Source organism: Pan troglodytes, chromosome 23 (genome assembly GCF_028858775.2).
Source record: "Pan troglodytes isolate AG18354 chromosome 23, NHGRI_mPanTro3-v2.0_pri, whole genome shotgun sequence".
In the NCBI taxonomy this organism is placed as follows: domain Eukaryota; kingdom Metazoa; phylum Chordata; class Mammalia; order Primates; family Hominidae; genus Pan; species Pan troglodytes.
In genome coordinates, this window is record NC_086016.1 from 41,874,884 (window position 1) to 41,893,430 (window position 18,547).

The window sequence follows — 18,547 nt, forward strand, 5'->3', positions numbered from 1 at the left end:
TGTAAAAAGTTGGAGTCGCCACTCCATCCTAACAAGTAAAAAGCTGATCATACAGAAAAATCAACTCTTCTTGGATCCGTCAGAGAGGTGTAGTCACAGGGCAAACCACTGAGCCCCACATTGAGACTGACAGGCAAATACAGTACAGAGAATCATGGCTTGCTGGAGCAGAAACCTCCAAGGAAACAAGTGCTGAGGTCGGGAAGCCTGAACTATAACTGAGAGATAAAAACTCCAGGGGAAGTCTTCAGGGCCTCCCCCACTTTTGTTTTACCTCAAGGAGCTCGACCAAGTTCTCGCAGTAAATACTGGAGAAAAATCCCCTGGTGCTTCTAGCAGGGGAAGGAAAAAAAGGAACCATTCAGAATTTTCCAGAGCACTCTGTTCTTAACAAGTTCTGCCCTTAGGAGAAGCTAGTTAACCAAAGCCTAACCTGATGGGGTATTAACAGAGCCTAACTGATCTGGAAGATCAGTAAGCCTAACTTACTGCCACATCACTAAAGTCTTATTTACCTGAGATCCTCTTACTGTATCTCATGCCCAGCTATCAAGAAAAAATCACAAGACATACTAAAAGGAAAAAATCGCAGTTTGAGGAGACAGAACAAGTAACAAAAACCGGTGCAGATAGGGCTGAGATATTAGAATTATTAGACTAGGAATTTAAAATAACTATGATTAATATGTAAGGGCTCTAACAGATAATGTGGACAGCATGCAGCATAGATGGGCAATGTAAGCATGAGGCAGAAATTCTAAGAAGGAATCAAAAAGAAATGCTAGCGATCAAAAATATTGTAACAGAAATGAAGAATGCCTTTGGCAGGCTTTCTGGGAGACTGGACACAGCTGAGGAAAGAATCTTTGAGCTGGAGGACATCTCAATAGAAACCACTAAAACTGAAAAGCAAAGAGAAAAACTGAATGACAACAACAACAACAAGAACAGAATATCCAAGAACTATGGGACAACTATAAAAGGTGTAACATATGTGTAATGGAAATTAACAAAGAAGAGAGACACAGGAACAGGAGAAATATGTGAAACAGTCACTGATAATTTCCCCAAATTAGTGTTATACACTAACCACACATCAAGGAAGCTCAGAGAATATTAAGCAGGATAAATGGAAATATTTTTTTTCAAAAAAAAAAAAATACTCCTGAAAGAAACCAGAGGCAAAAAACACCTTACGTATAGAGGAACAAAGATAAGAATTACATTCAACTTCTCAGAAACCAAAACTAAGAAAGTGAAGGAGAAATAAAGACTTTTTAGCCAAACAAAAATTGAGGGAATCTGTGGCCAGTAACCTACCTTGCAAAAAATATTCAAAGAAATTCTTTAGAGAAACGGAAAATGATAAAGTTCAGAAACTCAGATCTGCATAAAGAAATGAACTGCATCAGAAAAGGAATAAGTGAAAATAAAAACTTTCTTATTAATAAAATAATAGCAACAATGTATTTGATTATACATGCTTACACATATGCTTATGTATAAGCAAAATAAGTAACAGCAATGATACAAGGGACAGGAAGAAGAAATCAGAATTATTTTATTATTATAAGGTACTAGCACTACCCATGAGGCAATATAGTGTTATTCATTAAAATTAAAATTTCTGATCTGCAAAAGACACGGTCAAGAAAATGAAAATATGAGCCACAGACTGGGAGCAAATATTTGCAAAAAAAAATGAGACGAAGGAGTGTTATCTGAAATATACACAGAATTCTTAAAACTCAACAGTAAAAACAAACAACCTGACTTAAGAAAGGGCCTAAAACCTTAACAGACACCTCATTAAAGAAGATATACAGGCCGGGCACGGTGGCTCACTTCTGTAATCCCAGCACTTTGGGAGGCTGAGGCGGGCGGATCACGAGGGCAGGAGATCGAGACCATCCTGGCTAACATGGTGAAACCCCATCTCTACTAAAAAATAAAAAAAATTAGCTCCCTGTAGTCCCAGCTACTTGGGAGGCTGAGGCAGGAGAATGGTGGGAACCCAGGAGGCGGAGTTTGCAGTGAGCCAAGATTGCACCACTGCACTCCAGCCTGGGTGACAGAGTAAGACTCTGTCTCAAAAAAAAAAAAAAAAAAAAAAGATATACAGATGGCAAGTAAGCATATGAAAGATCCTCCACATCATACGTCATCAGAGACATGCACACTAAAATAACAATAAGAGATGCTACATACATACCTATTAGGACGACCAAAATCCAGAACACTGACAACACCAAATGCTGGTAAAGATGCAGAGCATCAGGAACTCTCATTATTGCTGGTGGGAATGCAAAATGGGGCTGCCACTTTAAAAGACAGTTTGGCAGTTTCTTATAAAACTAAACACTCTTGCCATACAATTGAGTACATCATGCTCCTTGGTATTTACTCCAAGGAGTTGAAAATTATTGTCCACATAAAAAACTTCATACAGTTGTTTATTTGTAATTGCCAAAACTTGGAAGCAATCAAGGTAACGTTCAGTAGGTGAATGGATAAATTTACTGTGATTCATCCCAACAATGGGCTACTATTAAGTGCTAAAAGGAAATGAGGCTGGGCGCAATGGCTCATGCCTATAATTCCAACACTTTGGGAAGCCAAGGCAGGAGGATTGCTTGAGGCCACAAATTCAAGACCAGCCTGGGCAATGTAGTGAGACTCTGTCTCCACAAAAAAATTTAAAATGAGCTGGGCATGGTGGTGTGCACCTACAGTCCCAGCTACTCTGGAAGCTGATTCTCCTCTGAGAGGGTCGCTTAAGTCGAGGAGTTCAAGGCTTCAGTGACCTCTGATAATGCCACTGCACTCCAGCCCAGTGACAGAAGCCTACTTAAAAAGGGTACATGTTAAATGATTCCAACTAAATGACATTTTGGAAAAGGAAAACTTATGGAGACAGTGAAAAGATCAATGCTTGCAGGGGCTGAAGGAGGGAGGAAAAAATAGGCACAGCACAGAAAAATTTTAGGGCAGTGAAACTACTCTGTGTGATATTATAATGATGAATGCATGTCATTGTACATTTGTCCAAACCTATAAAATGTACAACACCAAGAGTGCACCTTAAAGTAAGCTATGGACTTTGGGTAAAAATGATATGTAACTATACGTTCATCGATTGTAACAAATGTACCACTTTGGTTGGGGATGTTTATAATGGGGGAGGCTACGCATGTACAGGGGAAGAGGGTATTTGGGAACACTCAGTATTTTCCTCTCAGTTTTGCTGTGAATCTGAAACTGCTCTAAAAAACGAAGTTTATTTTTAAAAAACTTTTTAATAAAAAGGATACATTTCTGAATTCTTGTCCCAGGATAGTGATCAGAATTAGTTCAGTCTCAGTCCTTTCCATCCTGCTATATGTAACTGGTTAAATGTTTGGTCAAAGCTGGAAACATGACACATGCTGACAGGATGGAGTAAAGGAGTGAACAGAATGATCAGGATGAGGATCACATCCTTAATTCCTTCATTCAACAATATACTGTGGTTGTTGAGAACATGTATTCTGGAGCCAAAATGCTTAGACTGCAATCTTGACTCTGCTAACTAGCTGTGTGGAAAGTTATTCAACCTCTTTGCACCTTGGTTTCCCCATCAGCAAAAAGGAGCCAACAACATTTCCCATCTCAAAGGGTTATTGTGAAGATTAAATGAATTCATACATGCCAAGTGTTGAGAATACCACTCGTTACAAAGTGCAGTAAACATGCTTGCTAATAAAAGAGCCCCAAAGTTAGCAAATATAGAACAAATTTATTTTTAAACGCTACGTTAGTTACATTTTCAAACAATATGCTCAATATGTCCTTCTATAGCCTAGACACTGTTTCCTGTGAAGTACCTCTAACTTTAAAGCAATGTATCCAACTGGTGACTCTTTTAAAACTACAATAAGTACAATATAGAATATCACCAAAGTCTGGAAACACAGGGAAAATCATGAATTTATTTTTTCAGATTAACAATTAGACTCACTGCTTAAATTCAGAGATATATCACCTGAAAAGCTGTCTAGAGATTAAGGAAAAATGTGTTGAGAAATTATTTGAAAAAGTAACTTATTATTCTCCGATGTTTCCCAATTTTTCTGATTTGTTTTCCCAATGTTTTTCCTACTAGTATAACTATTATTAATTACTGAGCATGTGCCATGTGACAGGCACTGCTGAAGATACTGGAGATGGGGCATAGACAAAGCGGATATAAAAGGCAAAATGTTGCTGCTGTCGTGAAATTTACACTTTAGTAGGGATAGACAATAAACACATCCTAAAATAGAATATACACTATGTCAGATGAGAAGCACTATGGGGAAAAACGAAACAGAAGGTGGCCAGGGCATATCAGTACAACAAGGAGGCCAGGCTGCTTTTTTATAACTAGGGTAGACCTAGAAGGCCTCTAATAAGACTTTCTGAGAAGAGATCCAAAGGAGGTGGAAGAGCCATGCAGGTTTCTGGAAAACAGCATTCCAGGCAAAGGCAACGCAAGTGTAAAGACCAAATAAGAGAGCCAAGAAAGCCTTTTTTTCTATAGTATCTTCTTTTGTCTTCATCTCTCTTGATAACCTGTAACTAGGGCAGACTCCAGATATAGATTACTTGGACCAAATAATTTCTCTTTCATTCATTTCTCAGTACAGACTTGACACTGCCTTCTTTCTTCTCTGAGACAACAAAATCATTTTTATCTAGCAGTTTTTCTTTCTTGTTTTTTTCTATGACTTCCATTTGATAAAAATTTACTGTCTACTCTGTGCAGGCCTGATGGTGAAAGGATGATTAACATATGGTACATGCCCTCACAATCTAGTTAAAATGAGACATATAAAATCAATAAAATATACCATAAAAAGCACTGCTTTGATATTATGAATAAAGTACTACAGCAATTAATTCTGCCCATTGAGGGAAAGAGTAGTTGGGGATAGAGGGAAAAAGGATTCTGAGCTAGGATTTGGAGACTAAGTAGGAGTTCAAAGCATGGACAGTGATAAAAGAATATTCCAAGGGGAAAGACAAATCTTAAGTATAAGCACAGAAATGTGTAAGCATACAATATATTAGGAATGATTGTTAATGCAATGTGCTACATTGAAGACTAGGGAAATAAGAGCAGAAAAGTAGATTGGAAACATGTTAAGGGGCCTGACTTTATCCTGAGAGCCAGTGGTTTGCAAACTATTTTGACTGTACACCTCAGCAGTAACAAATTGTTGTGCATGCATATATCCTCAATAAATGCACATTTATTTAAGTATGAGTGAAATTATGCCAAGAGCTACTCTTCTAGTATATCACATTCATTAGAAAATACACAAAGAGGGCTGGGCACGGTGGTTCACACCTGTAATCCCAGCACTTTGGGAGGCTGAGGTGGGTGAATCACTAGGTCAGGAGTTCAAGACCAGCCTGCCCAAGATGGTGAAACCCTGTCTGTACTAAAAATACGAAAATTAGCAGGGCGCGGTGGCAGGTGCCTGTAGTCCCAGCTGCTTGGGAGGCTGAGGCAGGAGAATCACTTGAACCTGGTGGGGCAGAGGTTGCAGTGAGCCTAGATAGCGCCACTGCACTCCAGCCTGGGTGACAGAGTAAGACTTCATCTCAAAAAAAAAAAAAAAAAAAAAAAAAAGAAAAGAAAATACACAAAGAGAAATATGTAAAAGATAATATTTTCCCCAATGGAATCTTTTTCATTAATTTTTATTAGTGAATAATGTGTACAATGTTATCAATCAATTGCTAATGTACCTTCCATAATCAACAAATGAATGCACTATGCTTCTGTTGACATTTCAGTTCTAACTTGTATTTTTCTTGCTCTCTTGGTGGTAATAAATCATCAAGAGTATTCATAAAGTCTAGCATAGTGTACTTGTACTTACTTTTTTGGTGCTAAGATCAACTGTTAGGGAATCTGAAAGATCTTTATGATAGTCAATTTAAACATATTCATGTATACCTTATCTTATACATATAAAAGGTACAAATGCATAAAAAGACAACTTCTTTCATGATAAAAACACTCCACAACTAGGAATAGAAGAGAACTTCCCCACCCTGATAAAGGACATCTATGAAAAAACCCATAGCTAACATCATACTTGATGACAGGAAGCTTTCCTCCAAAGAGCAGGAACAAGACAGGATGTCTGCTCTCAACGCTTCTTTCTAGCCAAGGAATCTAGATTGGAGAGGAAGAAGTGAAACTATTTGTATATGACAGGATCTAGTATATAGATCAATATACAAAAATCAGTTAATCAGGTGTATTTCTATACACCAGCCATGAACAATCTGAAAATGAAATTAAGAAGACAATTCCAGCCTGTAGTCCCAGCTACTCGGGAGGCTGAGGCAGGAGAATGGCGTGAACCTGGGAGGCGGAGCTTGCAGTGGCTGAGATCGTGCCACTGCACTCCAGCCTGGATGACAGAGCAAGGCTCTGTCCCACAAAAAAAAAAAAAAAAATAAGACAATTCCATTTACTAGAGCTTCAAAAAGAATAAAATGCTTAGAAATAACTTTCAGAAATGCAAGAACTTCTGAAATTAATTGGAAAATAATCTTTAAAATGAAAAAAACTTAAGACATGAAAGACTTGTACCCTGAAAACTACACAGCACTGTTGAAAGAAATGAAAAAAAGATCTAAATAAAAAGAAAGACATCCTGTGTACAAAGATTGGAGAAATTAGTGTTGTTAAAATGACATTATACCCCAAATTGATCTACAGATTCAATGTAAGCCCATCAAAATTCTAGCCAAATTCTAGCCATCTTCTTTTTTGTTTTTCTGAGACAGAGTCTCACTCTGTTGCCCAGGCTGGAGTACAGTGGTGTGATCTTGGCTCACTGCAACCTTCACCTCCTAGGTTCAAGCAATTCTCCTGCCTCCGCCTCCCGGGTAGCTGGGATTACAAGTGCACGCCACCATACCTGGCTAATTTTTGGCATCTTTAGTAAAGATGGGGTTTCACCATGTTGGCCAGGCTGGTCTTGACCTCCTGGCCTCAAGTGATCTGCCTGCCTCCACCTCCCAAAGTGCTGGGATTATAGGTGTGAGTCACTGCGCCTGGCCCTAGCCATCTTTTTAACAAAATTCATAAGCTGGTACTAAACTTCAAATGAAAATGCAAGAGACTCAGAATAGAAAAAAAAAGCTTATAAAAGAACAATGTTGGAGACTCACACTCCTTAATTTTAAAACTTACTACAAAGCTACTGTAATCAAAACAGTACAGTACTGGCATAAGGCCTGACATACAGATCAATGAAACAACTAGGAGTACAGAAATAAGCCCATACATCTTATTTGGTTGATTGATTTTTGCAAGGATGCCAATATAACTCAACAGAGAAAAAATGGTCTTTTCGATAAATGATAGCAGGGCATCTTCATGAAAAAGAATGAAGTTAAACTTCACAGCACATACACAAATTAATTCAAAAAGGACCCAGGATCTGAATCTACAAGCTAAAACTATAAATGTCTTAGAAAAGATAGGTATAAATCTTCATGTTCTTGGATTGGACAATGGAGCCCATAGTTTCTTATATATGACACCTAAAGCACAAGTAACCAAGGGAAAAAATAGATACATTGCACTTCAAAATTTAAAAATTTTGTGCATCAAAAGACACCTCCAACAAAAAGGAATCTACAGAATCGGAGAAGATACTTGCATATCACCTTTCTGATAAGGGTCTTGTATCCAGAATATGTAAAGAACTTTTAATACTCAAACAGTTGTTTTAAAAAAGTTAATAATGGGCAAAGGATTTGAATAGATGTTACACCAAAGAAGACATACAAATTGCCAACAACTACATGAAAAGATGTTCAACATCATTAGTCTTTAGGGAAATGTAAATCAAAACCACAATGAGATACCAATTCACAACCAGTAGGATAGCTATAATCAACAACAACAAAAAAGGATAATAACAAGTGTTGGCAGGAATACAGAAAAACTGGGACATTTTTAAACTGCCAGTGGAGATGTAAAATGGTACAGCCACTATGGAAAAATTTAGCAGCTCCTCAAAAAGCTAAACACTGACTTATCATATGATCCAACAATTCCACTCCTAAGTATACACCCAAATAAACCGAAAGCCAGAACTTGATACTTATACTCCCATGTTCAATGCAATAGCTAAAAGAAACAACCCAAGAGTCCATCAACAGATGAGTAAATTTTTTAAAATGTGTAATGTACATACAATAGAATATTATTCAGACATAAAAGGAATAAAGTTCTGATACATCCTACAACATGACAACGCTGAGGACATTATGGTAAGTGAAATAAGCGACACAAAAGAACAAATACTGTATGATTCCACTTATATGAGATACCTAGAACAGGAAAATTTAGAGACAGATAGGGCCTTGGTGGAACGGGAATGGGGAGCTATTGCTTAATGCTTATGGGGTTTCTGTTTGGGGTGATGAAAGAGTTTTACAAATAGTGGTGATGGCCGCACAACACTGTGAATGTGATTAATGCAACTGAATTGTACACTTACAAAGGCAAATTTTATGTTATAGTTACAATTTTAAAAAATTATACTGTAATACACCAAAATCCATATAACTGTACACCTTAAGTGGGTGAATTGTGTGGTATGTGAATTATATCTCAATAAAGTTTTTTTTAAAAAAAAAGGGAAGAAAAAAATAAACTCTCAAGCTATGAAAGAACATGGAGGAGTCTTAAGTACATATTGCCAAGTGAAAGAAACCAGTCTGAAAAAGCTACATACTTTAAGATTCCAACTATATGACATCTGAAAAGACAAAACTATGGAGATGATAAAAAGACCAGTGGTTGCCAGGGATTCAAGAGGAGAGGAAAAGGATGAATAGGTGGAACACAGGACATATCTACTCTGTATGATAGTGGAATGGTGGACACATGACACCATGCATTTTTCAAAACCCACAGAACTGTTGAACACAAAGAGTGAATCCTAATGTAAGATATGAACTTTCATTAACAATAATGTATCAGTATTTGTTTATAAACTGTAACAAATGGACCACACTAATGCAAGATGTTATTAAGAGAAATTGTGTCTGAGTGGGGAAGGGTATATGGGAACTCTGCGTAACTTTCTGCATAATTTTTCTGTAAACCTAAAACTGCCCTTAAAAAAGGTCTATTTTTAAAATGCATGCTTCCGAGAGAGAATGCTCTGAATTTTATCCTCTTTTCATGATTCATAAGACTATTCATTTTAAACACAAATTATAATTTCACAGTAGCTGGAGAGGAAGCACTGAGCCTTTTGCCACTGTAGAATATCAGGCACTACTGAATCATCTCAGGATCCTATCCTTTCCCTACTGCACCTCCTCTTCCGCCTCCAAAAGAATTATTTTATGATCTAAATTTTTGTGTTCATATAACTGCTTCCATCTAGATAGTCTTTGAAGATTCCAGCCTGTGGAAATATTTCCTTAATTTATGACTAAATTCCTGTTTAATTATAATTATAAATTACAGTGACATTATTACACCAAATTGCCATGCCTCCTATTTTATTCACTTTATTCATTTTCTATGAGGTATCATTTTATCAGAAACCTAAGTGTGTTCGCCTTTTTTTTCCTTTTGAAAAAAAGTATTGTTCTCTAAGGCACTGAAGACTCAATACAGAGGATTAAATTGGAAACTATAACTGTCCCAGAGGAAAGACAGCTAGTACATTTAAGTACAACTCTTCCCCACCTCCTGGTATAAAATGATCCCCCAAAACTCTTAATCTTTATTGGCACATGCTATAAACTTTTTAAAAAAACTTTAGAGATCGGGGTCTCGCTATGTTGCCCAGGCCGGAGTACAGTGGCTATTCACAGGTGCAATCTTTCCTCACTACAGCATCAAATGCCTGGGCTCATGCAATCCTCCCACCTCAGCCTCCCACGCACCAGGATTACAGGTGCACACCACCACACCCAGCTTATATAAACTTCTTTAACCATTACCTTGGTCTTTTCCAGCTTCATCTATGTGCTGAAAATCTTTTAGTGTTTGAAGGTTACAGAACCCTTCTCTGCAATGCTGAATAACTTTCTTTGATCCATTCTTGATGAGATAATCCATTAGGGTAAGGGATTTATACACGTGGCGCCAGTTCTTCCCATGGTCATTGAGTCTGTGCCATAGCATATTCATAATCTCTGAGAGAGAAATTGTGTTGAAAGTCAAGTCACTGATATCTAACATCAGAGAACTAGAGGGACCCCAAGGGTCGTTAGAAGTTGCTTCCCTGACTTTTATTTCAGCATCTGAGTAATTTTTCACAAAGTTTTTCACTTGTCTCCTGAATGCCATAAGTAATACAAGTTCCAAGGTGAGATGGAGGATGAAAGCAATGGAATAACTGTTTATGTCACTGGTTTATAAAACTCTTGACAGGTAATTGGTCCCCAGTTCTGCTGCTCCCAAATACAAATAATTAATCTCTATGTTGATAAAGTATCAATTTCCTGCAAGGAAAGCACAAAAAAATTTACGTTAAACTTTTTTTTAAGTCTATAGAAGACCAAATCAATCTGAAAATCTAGGTTTTGTTTCTAAATCAGCCCCTCACTTACAGCAGCCAGAATTGAGGGTACCATATAACTGTTCCTAGGATAGGCATGGGAAAATCCCTCATGAGAAATTGGCCTATATTATTTAAAGAAATATAGGTTGTCTTTCTAGTCATAAAAGTTCCTGGAGAAAATATCATTCAACCTCTTTGGCCAGAAATATAATGGCTATAAAGCATTACATGGACAGCAGACAAGCAACATTTTAAAAAACAGAACTTGCACTCTGACATCTTTCTTTCTTTCTTTCTTTCTTTCTTTTTTTTTTTTTTTCCAAAGACAGGGTATTGCCCTGCTTCCCAGGCTGAAGTACAGTGGTGCAATCATAGCTCACTGCAGCCTTGAACTCCTAGGTTCATGCAATTCTCCTGCCTCCGCCTCCCAAGCAGCTGGAACTACAGGTGTGCGCCACCATGCCTGGCTATTTTTTTTTTTTTTGGAGATGGAGTCTCCCTCTGTTGCCCAGGCTGGAGTGCAGTGGTGCGATCTTGGCTCACTGCAACCTCTGCCACCCGGGTTCAAGCGATTCTCCTGCCTCAGCCTCCTGAGTAGCTGGGATTACAGATGCACGCCACCACACCTGGCTAATTTTTGTATTTTTAGTAGAGACGGGGTTTCACCATGTTGGCGAGGCTGGTCTCAAACTCCTGACCTTGTGATCCTTCCACCTCAGCCTCCCAAAGTGCGGGGATTATAGCCGTGAGCCACCGCTTCCGGCCTGCCTGGCTGATTTTTAAATATTTTGTAGAGATGGGGGTCTCAATATGTTGCACAGGCTGTTCAAAAATTCCTGGCCTCAAGTGATCCTCCCACTTCAGCCTCCTGAAGTGCTAGGATTTCAGGCATCTCTTTATATTGTCACATATAAAAATATTATATTCTGAGAGTAATTAAAATGGGGGTAAAATTGAGTCTTAGAATCACCCACTGACCCTATGACTGTATTCTTTTTAGAACTACAAGTCCCGAGAATCAGATCTAAATATACTCTGCTTTCTTGCTAAACCTAAAAGAAAGGAGGATCAACTATGAAGACAAACAGCTGTATATCAGTGGACTCCACAGCTAATTCATGGTACCCTAAAACCTCTATTTTAGTCCAGATAAGCCTGGTAAATTAGAGGGAAAGGTTAAATTACTTTATTTGTTCACCTTTGGAAAAAGAAGAATGAGTTTAGGATTAAACAGTGTCAACAGTAAGACTCAAATAATGCAAGGATTTCTCTAAATCCTGCAGTGATCAGCCTGTGTCTATCAGATCTCAAAACAAGGACACACAGAGAGGCCCATATACTAAAACTTAAAAGGGAAATGCAGCCCCCAAACTTTACATAATGCTTGTGAATGATCAATTCAGTGTATAGGAAACCATTCCCTTTCTCTTTTTCATTATTTTGTATTAAGGAGGGTCAGTCAGTTTGCAATTTCTCTAGTGATTCACCACTGCTGGCTGCCAAGACAGTGTATCAAATTGATTTCAAGCCCTGACGAACATCCAGACCCAACGAAACCTAGAAGATCTATAATCAGATTTTACTAGAGAAACTGCATACATACAAAAGAAAAAATGTTAAAATCCATAACAAATGTGTTCACTGCTTTTAGTTTTGCTTCCCTTTCTTGACCTTCTCAGATAACTAGCTCAGTCTTGATTAATTTCTGTATGTGTATTAAAGGAAGACATAAATTTTTAGAAGCATCCTAAATAAACTATCACTTCTTTTTTTTTAAAAAAATGAGATAACCTCTTTTTGGTAAAAATACAACACACTCTTAACTAAGCAAGACAGAAAATGTACCTGTATAAGTGGTTGGGCGTGGTGGCTCACACCTGTAATCCTAGCACTTTGGGAGGCTGCCGTGGGCAGATCACCTGAGCTCAGGAGTTCAACACCAGCCTGGACAACATGGTGAAACCCTATCTCTACTAAAAACACAAAAAATTAGCCAGGCTTGGTGGCACACACCTGTAATCCCAGCTACTTGGGAGACTGAGGCATAAGAATCACTAGAACCTGGGAGGCAGAGGTTGCACTGAGCCGAGATTAGGCCACTGCACTATAGCCTGGGAGATAGAGTGAGACTCTGTCTCAAAAATAAATAAATAAATAAATAAATAAATAAGAAAACGTATTAAATATCTGTTTAATTAAGATTTCTCAGAAAGACACTATCATTAACCCTAGGAAGAAAAAGAGAAGTTGTGTTTCTACAACTTTCTGATTTTCTCTTTTTCGTACTTCAAACACAGTCATTTTTATTTGGCACCTTCCTGCAGTGAAAAACTGATTTATAATATTTCAGCAAAGCTATTAAAATTGTCAAGCAGGAGGGTTTTTTTTTCTATTGTCCTTTTTTTCCTTCTACCAAACTCACTCAATGCAGAGATGCACTATGACATTGGCTTAGAGCAACAAATATTGATCTGTTTCTTCACGAGTCTATTTTCTTTTAAAGCCCTGTTAGAATCATAACTTGCTGGAATTGAACAACAAATGTTAATTTTTTTTTCTTTTTTGGATAGCTATCTATATTTTGGAAGAACAATCGTAATTTTTAGGTTTTTCTACATTCTCTAACCTATATTTTAAACTTTTAAAAACTGTTTTCTTAAATGAATTTTCTAACCCAGAAAAATATCAAAATAATAGCCTTCTAATCCAATAGAGTAGTTTAAAATGAATTTACATGACACCATATCAGAATTAAATACAACCCCAACCATTAGAAAAATCACAAGGAAAAAAGTCTAGAGAAGTGAATTCTTATCACTTACTAATGTACAATGACTTGAACTTTACCTTGTGATATGAACGTAGAATATGTAAAACACCATTCTACTACTGCTGTCTTTTCAAATTGACAAGGAGCTCAATTAATTGGTGTTAGTTGTAAATTATATGTTGGTTTATTATGTGTTTTAGACACCTGACTACATGAAAATGCTGTTTACACACAGCATCAAATAACTGTGAGATTGTAACTACAGTGATGTGACAAAAATTGACATGAGACAAAATTAGTGCCCAAGAGGGTAAATTTCCACATCTGAATCTTGGTTGTCTGGCTACCCAACTCACTATAATATTTAGAAATAGAGGGAAGAAGTTAGGTATTTCATGTCACAAATCTGAGAGGTCTTCACCGACCTCACTAACTACTTAGGTCTCCCCAGAACCTGGTTAATTTCCTTCATTGCACTTGTAACAATCTGTACTTACCTATTTGTCATTTGCTCAGTGCCTTTCTTCACCACCAAACTGGAAGCTCCTTGGGGGCAGGGACCTTGACTGTCTTATTTACCACTGTAATCCTATCCCTAACAGCTAATTAGCAACAGTAGATACTCAAGAAACATGTGTTGTGCAAATAACACAATGATTGAATGATTCTGCCTTGGGATAAACCTGCACTGATTCTATAGCTTTATAATTATAATCACTTTTTTTTTTTTTGAGATAAAGCCTCACTATGTAGCCCAGGCTGCTTGCAAACTCCTGGGCTCAAGCAATCCTCCTGCCTCAGCCTCCCAAGTAGCTGGGACTACAGGTGCATACCACCAAGCCTAACTAATTAAAAAAAAAAAATTTTTTTTTTTTTTCTTAGATAGGGTCTTGCTCTGTCACCCAGGCTAGAGTGAAGTGGCACGATCTCGGCTCATTGCAACCTCCACCTCCCAGGTTCAAGCAATTCTCCAGCCTCAGCCTCCCAAGTAGCTGGGACTGCAGCCATGAGCCACCAAGCCCAGCTAATTTTTTGTATTTTTAGTAGAGACGGGGTTTCACCATATTGACCAGGGTGGTCTTGAACTCCTGACCTCAAGTGATCCGCCTGCCTCGGCCTCCCAGAGTGCTGGGATTACAGGTGTGAGCCACCGTGCTTGGCCTCAAAAAAAATTTTTTTTTAGACACGAGTTCTTATTGGTTGCCCAGATGGTCACAAACTCCTATAAAGCATGACATTAAAAAAATAAATAAATAAAATCTAGCTCTCATAATTGTCAAGTAAAATTCTATAGTTTTGAGCAAATATTTTCAAATCATCAACAGATATTTCTTGAGTACCTACCATTTGTATAGCTTTGTGGAGAAATATAAAACATGAACCTCACATTAAAACGTACCATTCAGTTAAGGAGCTTTCTCTCCTAAATAATTCCCAGCAAAACAAATGATTACGTAGAAAAGGTCTTTTAGTGTTATTTTTAGATCTGCCCACTTTCACAATGCTGTTTCCTTCCCCCCATTTCATCTGAATTCTAACAGGAAATGATTTATCAGCTGGCATTAAACTATTGGTCCACGATCTTTTATCCCAATCCTTTGAGGCCAGATGATTTGTGGAAATTCTCTTTTGGGTGCGGTGGTAGGGGTGGAATTTTCAAGAGTAGTGCCATGTCTATACCATATATTACATGATACCCACAGTAAGGTGTGGGGCTGCTCTGAACAATTAAACACATTAACATGTCTGCAATAAAAACATGTAAATATTTGGAATAAAGACTACAAATGGCCTCAGGCCAAGTTTTACCACCAAATGAGTTGGAGGAAAAGTTGATTTCCAAAAGTTTTTGGATTTCAGGATTGAGAATAAGGAACAGAGGAGCTGAACTGACTTTATCCAAAGACTTGGGACAATAATGACAATAGCATCTAAGAGGCTGAGTGTCCAGAGCTATCTCTGAAAAGATGCATTTAAGGTGGAACTATGAGAAAAGAACAGCTCTTGTGTTTGTGCAGGTTCTGCCTATAGACATGAGTTTGACTCGTAAGGAAATGAGCTCTGGCCAAGAATGCTACGGAAAAATGGTTATAGAGACTACCATGCCATTAGGAGGTGTTACTGTTTTGATGAAAAGAATACTGTCAGAGGCAGAGAATCTAATCTTTTCCAGCCCTAAGTGTGTGTTCATTAATTTATTCAACTAATAATCTTCCAGAGCTTACCATGTGGCAGGCTCCATTCTAGGAAATGGAGAAACAGGTGCACAAGACACAGTCCTCACACCCTGGAGTAAACAGCTACTCTTCATTGAACGCTCACAATGTGCTCACACCTGGGCCTTCACATGCCTCATCTCTCTCCTTTAATTAGGATTCAAAGTCATGATTTGAGGTCCTGCTTTGCCATTTCCTAACTAAGACTTAACAACTTCTCTAAGTCTCAGTTCCCTCATCCGCAACACAAAGAATAATCGCCAGACAGGGCCGTGGGGGAGGAAGAAACGAGATGCTTTGGAAAGAATTTTGAAAATGGCGGGTGGAGGCTGAGCAAGAATCAACTTTCTGTGGGCAGGGCCTTTCCTCGGCATCCTCGTCTTCATTCATACAACCCCCATTTCAGATGACGACTGTGTACCAGATGAGCCAGGTGCTGGGCGTTCGGCCACACAGAGAATCAGACCAGCGATTACCCTAGGAGAACCGGCAGTGGAGGGGAAGGCTGGACCTCAGGAAAGCCTCTAGAAGGAGAGAGGGACGTGATGGCGTCACGTCACGCCACAGGGATTTCACCTCCTGCGGATGGTAATGGCCTCGCCGCCCTCCCGCCCCCACCTGGACTCCGACGGTGCCGGCAAGAAACGGGAGGAGGGAAGGCAACCGATGTTTCCAGACCCGCCTTGAGCCCCACCACCACTCCCAAGCAGAGGCTGTTACCTGAGAGGAAAGTCGGCCGCTGCCCAACGACCAAACCTCCTCTCCCTAGGATATTCCACCTACTCCAGCCAGGCTCAAGGGCCCAGGCCGGTCCCCACTTCCGCTTCCTCACTTCCTGGCCTGGTGCAGTTCCTGTCAGGGCGTCAAGCAAGATGGTTGCCGATACCTGAGCTGGAGGGTACCAAGGGGAATGAAGGTAAGTGTCTTCGTTTCACAGGCTGCCGGGCTGTGACACTGCCCTAATCCTCCTTTCGAAGAATAAATTTTTTTTTTTTTGAGATCTGGGAAATAGTTTAATCAGACACTAGCATTTATTCTTAGCTGCTTTCTTAATTAAATAAAAATGAGTATAAATTAATTTACTAAAAGTTCACAACGTAAAAACGGACATTAAAAAAAGAAAAAAAATGCCAAGGTAAGCTGATAATGTTTTTAAAAAGTAGACAATAAAATAATGTATGTAACTTAAAATTTGCCATGATAATTTATTCTTAAAATGGAAAATCAGTAAAATACTCAGATTTCTAGCATAATATCTCTTTTTTTATTTATTATTATTTAAGTTTTAAGGACATGGATGAAATTGGAAATCATCATTCTCAGTAAACTATCGCAAGAACAAAAAACCAAACACCGCATATTCTCACTCATAGGTGGGAATTGAACAATGAGAACACATGGACACAGGAAGGGGAACATCACACTCTGGGGACTGTTGTGGGGTGGGGGGAGGGGGGAGGGATAGCATTGGGAGATATACCTAATGCTAGATGACGAGTTAGTGGGTGCAGCGCACCAGCATGGCACATGAATACATTTTTAAAAGTGTGTTACTACTGTCATTTCAACTGACTAGAAATACCACCAGCACGTGATTGCCACCTCAAAGGACTGAGAATGTAATAGTAGTCTATGAAGAGCAGTGTGTGTGATGGACAATGATGGGGTAGCTCCAGTGACTGATGGCTTCAGGTGCCACTGACGGGTAATTGTTGATGTATTCAACTGATTTTCCGTGAGCACCCGCTTTGTGCCAGGCAGTAAGGACTCGGAGATAAAAAGCAGCCCTCTGCTGGATACGTTTACAGGCTAGTGGAGGTGACAGGCACCGTCAGAGAAGATTGTAACAAGATATGTATGGCATAGTAAGAGAGAAGAGATCATCTAATTCTGCCACTGAGTATTTAAGGGCAGGTTTCACAGAAGAGTTTACATCTGAATTGAATCTTAAAGGATGACAGGGAGTTCACTGGATAGACAAAGTAGAGGAGGACGTAAGAGGCAAAGGACACATCATGTGTAAAGGCATGAAAGCTGAGCCAGCCTATTATCTTGGAAAAACTACATGTACTGTAGTTACTACAACTGTCACAAAGGCTATTAGTGGAGCAGGAGAGGAAGGTTAAATAACAGAGGGAAGTTGGATCATGAAGAACCTTATCCATACTACAAGGTGATTTTATCCAGTAGGCATTGAAAAATGTAATCGAACCTGTGTTTTAATGGAATATTGACTAGGATGAGGGGAAAAGACAGAGGATAACAAAACACTTAGTAGACAAAAGCAACATTTGTTTCTATCTCCTACTACTTCAGTCATAATTATAATAATAATAGCCCACATTATTGATACTGACATGTAGATAGGTGAATCCAATATAAAATGATAGGAGGTATGAAAGAAGTTGGTGAGTTTGGAATATTATTTGACTGGCTATAATATAGAGTAATGGGGTGGGAGCCAGAGGGAGATCGAAAAGGTGACCTGGAAAACATTGTTCAGGGCCTTGAATGCTATGTTGAGGTATTTTGACTTTATAAAATAGTGGGGGACAAACTACAAGTATTTTATACATTGAGGTATAGTTTATGAAGTTTTTTTATATGTATAGCTTATGTAAATCTCAAAGGAATGCTGAGAAGTAGGCGTTATTATCCCATTGTACAGGTGAGAAAGCTGAGTTTGTGGAATATGCATACATTCTACATTATTGAGCACCTGCTATTTGCCAAGCACTATGCTGAGCTATGAGACTAGAAGGAAGTTGTAGTTTAATACTCTAATAGAGGAAACAGGAATAAATCAGCAATTGTAAGTAGTTGCCATAATAAAGGCAAACAATGTTACGGGAGTGAAAGGGGGACTTGTCTATATTTGCATAGTCAGGGAAGGCTTCCTGGAGGAGGTGAGCTTAAACTGAGTTTGGAGAAACAAATAGATTACAGTAATTGCCCAGAGATATTTAACTAGGAAGCAGTTTACC

General features: G+C 38.6%; 2 protein-coding genes across 12 annotated transcripts in view; one reads left to right on the plus strand and one right to left on the minus strand.

Annotated features, from left to right (window-relative positions):
* The window catches only part of ENTHD1 (ENTH domain containing 1), a 151,018-nt gene extending 134,502 nt beyond the window's left edge, over nucleotides 1–16,516 (minus strand). For 2 of the 7 annotated variants that reach the window (XM_054675909.2, XM_054675907.2), the window contains exons 1-3: nucleotides 16,284–16,393; nucleotides 15,573–16,087; nucleotides 10,015–10,518 (exon numbers count right to left, since the gene is read on the minus strand). In XM_054675909.2, the coding sequence (XP_054531884.1) occupies nucleotides 10,015–10,363 (349 nt within the window). In that variant the 5' untranslated portion in view covers nucleotides 10,364–10,518; nucleotides 15,573–16,087; nucleotides 16,284–16,393. Of the gene's footprint in view, nucleotides 1–10,014; nucleotides 10,519–15,572; nucleotides 16,088–16,283 lie in introns of all 7 variants that reach the window. The other 5 variants (XM_054675910.2, XM_016939205.3, XM_054675908.2 and 2 more) reach the window with 4 other exon arrangements.
* Nucleotides 16,016–18,547, plus strand: part of GRAP2 (GRB2 related adaptor protein 2) — a 90,783-nt gene continuing 88,251 nt past the window's right edge. For 2 of the 5 annotated variants that reach the window (XM_054675911.2, XM_016939208.4), the window contains exon 1: nucleotides 16,407–16,479. The gene's annotated coding sequence lies outside the window, so the exon portion shown is untranslated. Of the gene's footprint in view, nucleotides 16,480–18,547 lie in introns of all 5 variants that reach the window. The other 3 variants (XM_001166508.8, XM_016939207.4, XM_024352896.3) reach the window with 3 other exon arrangements.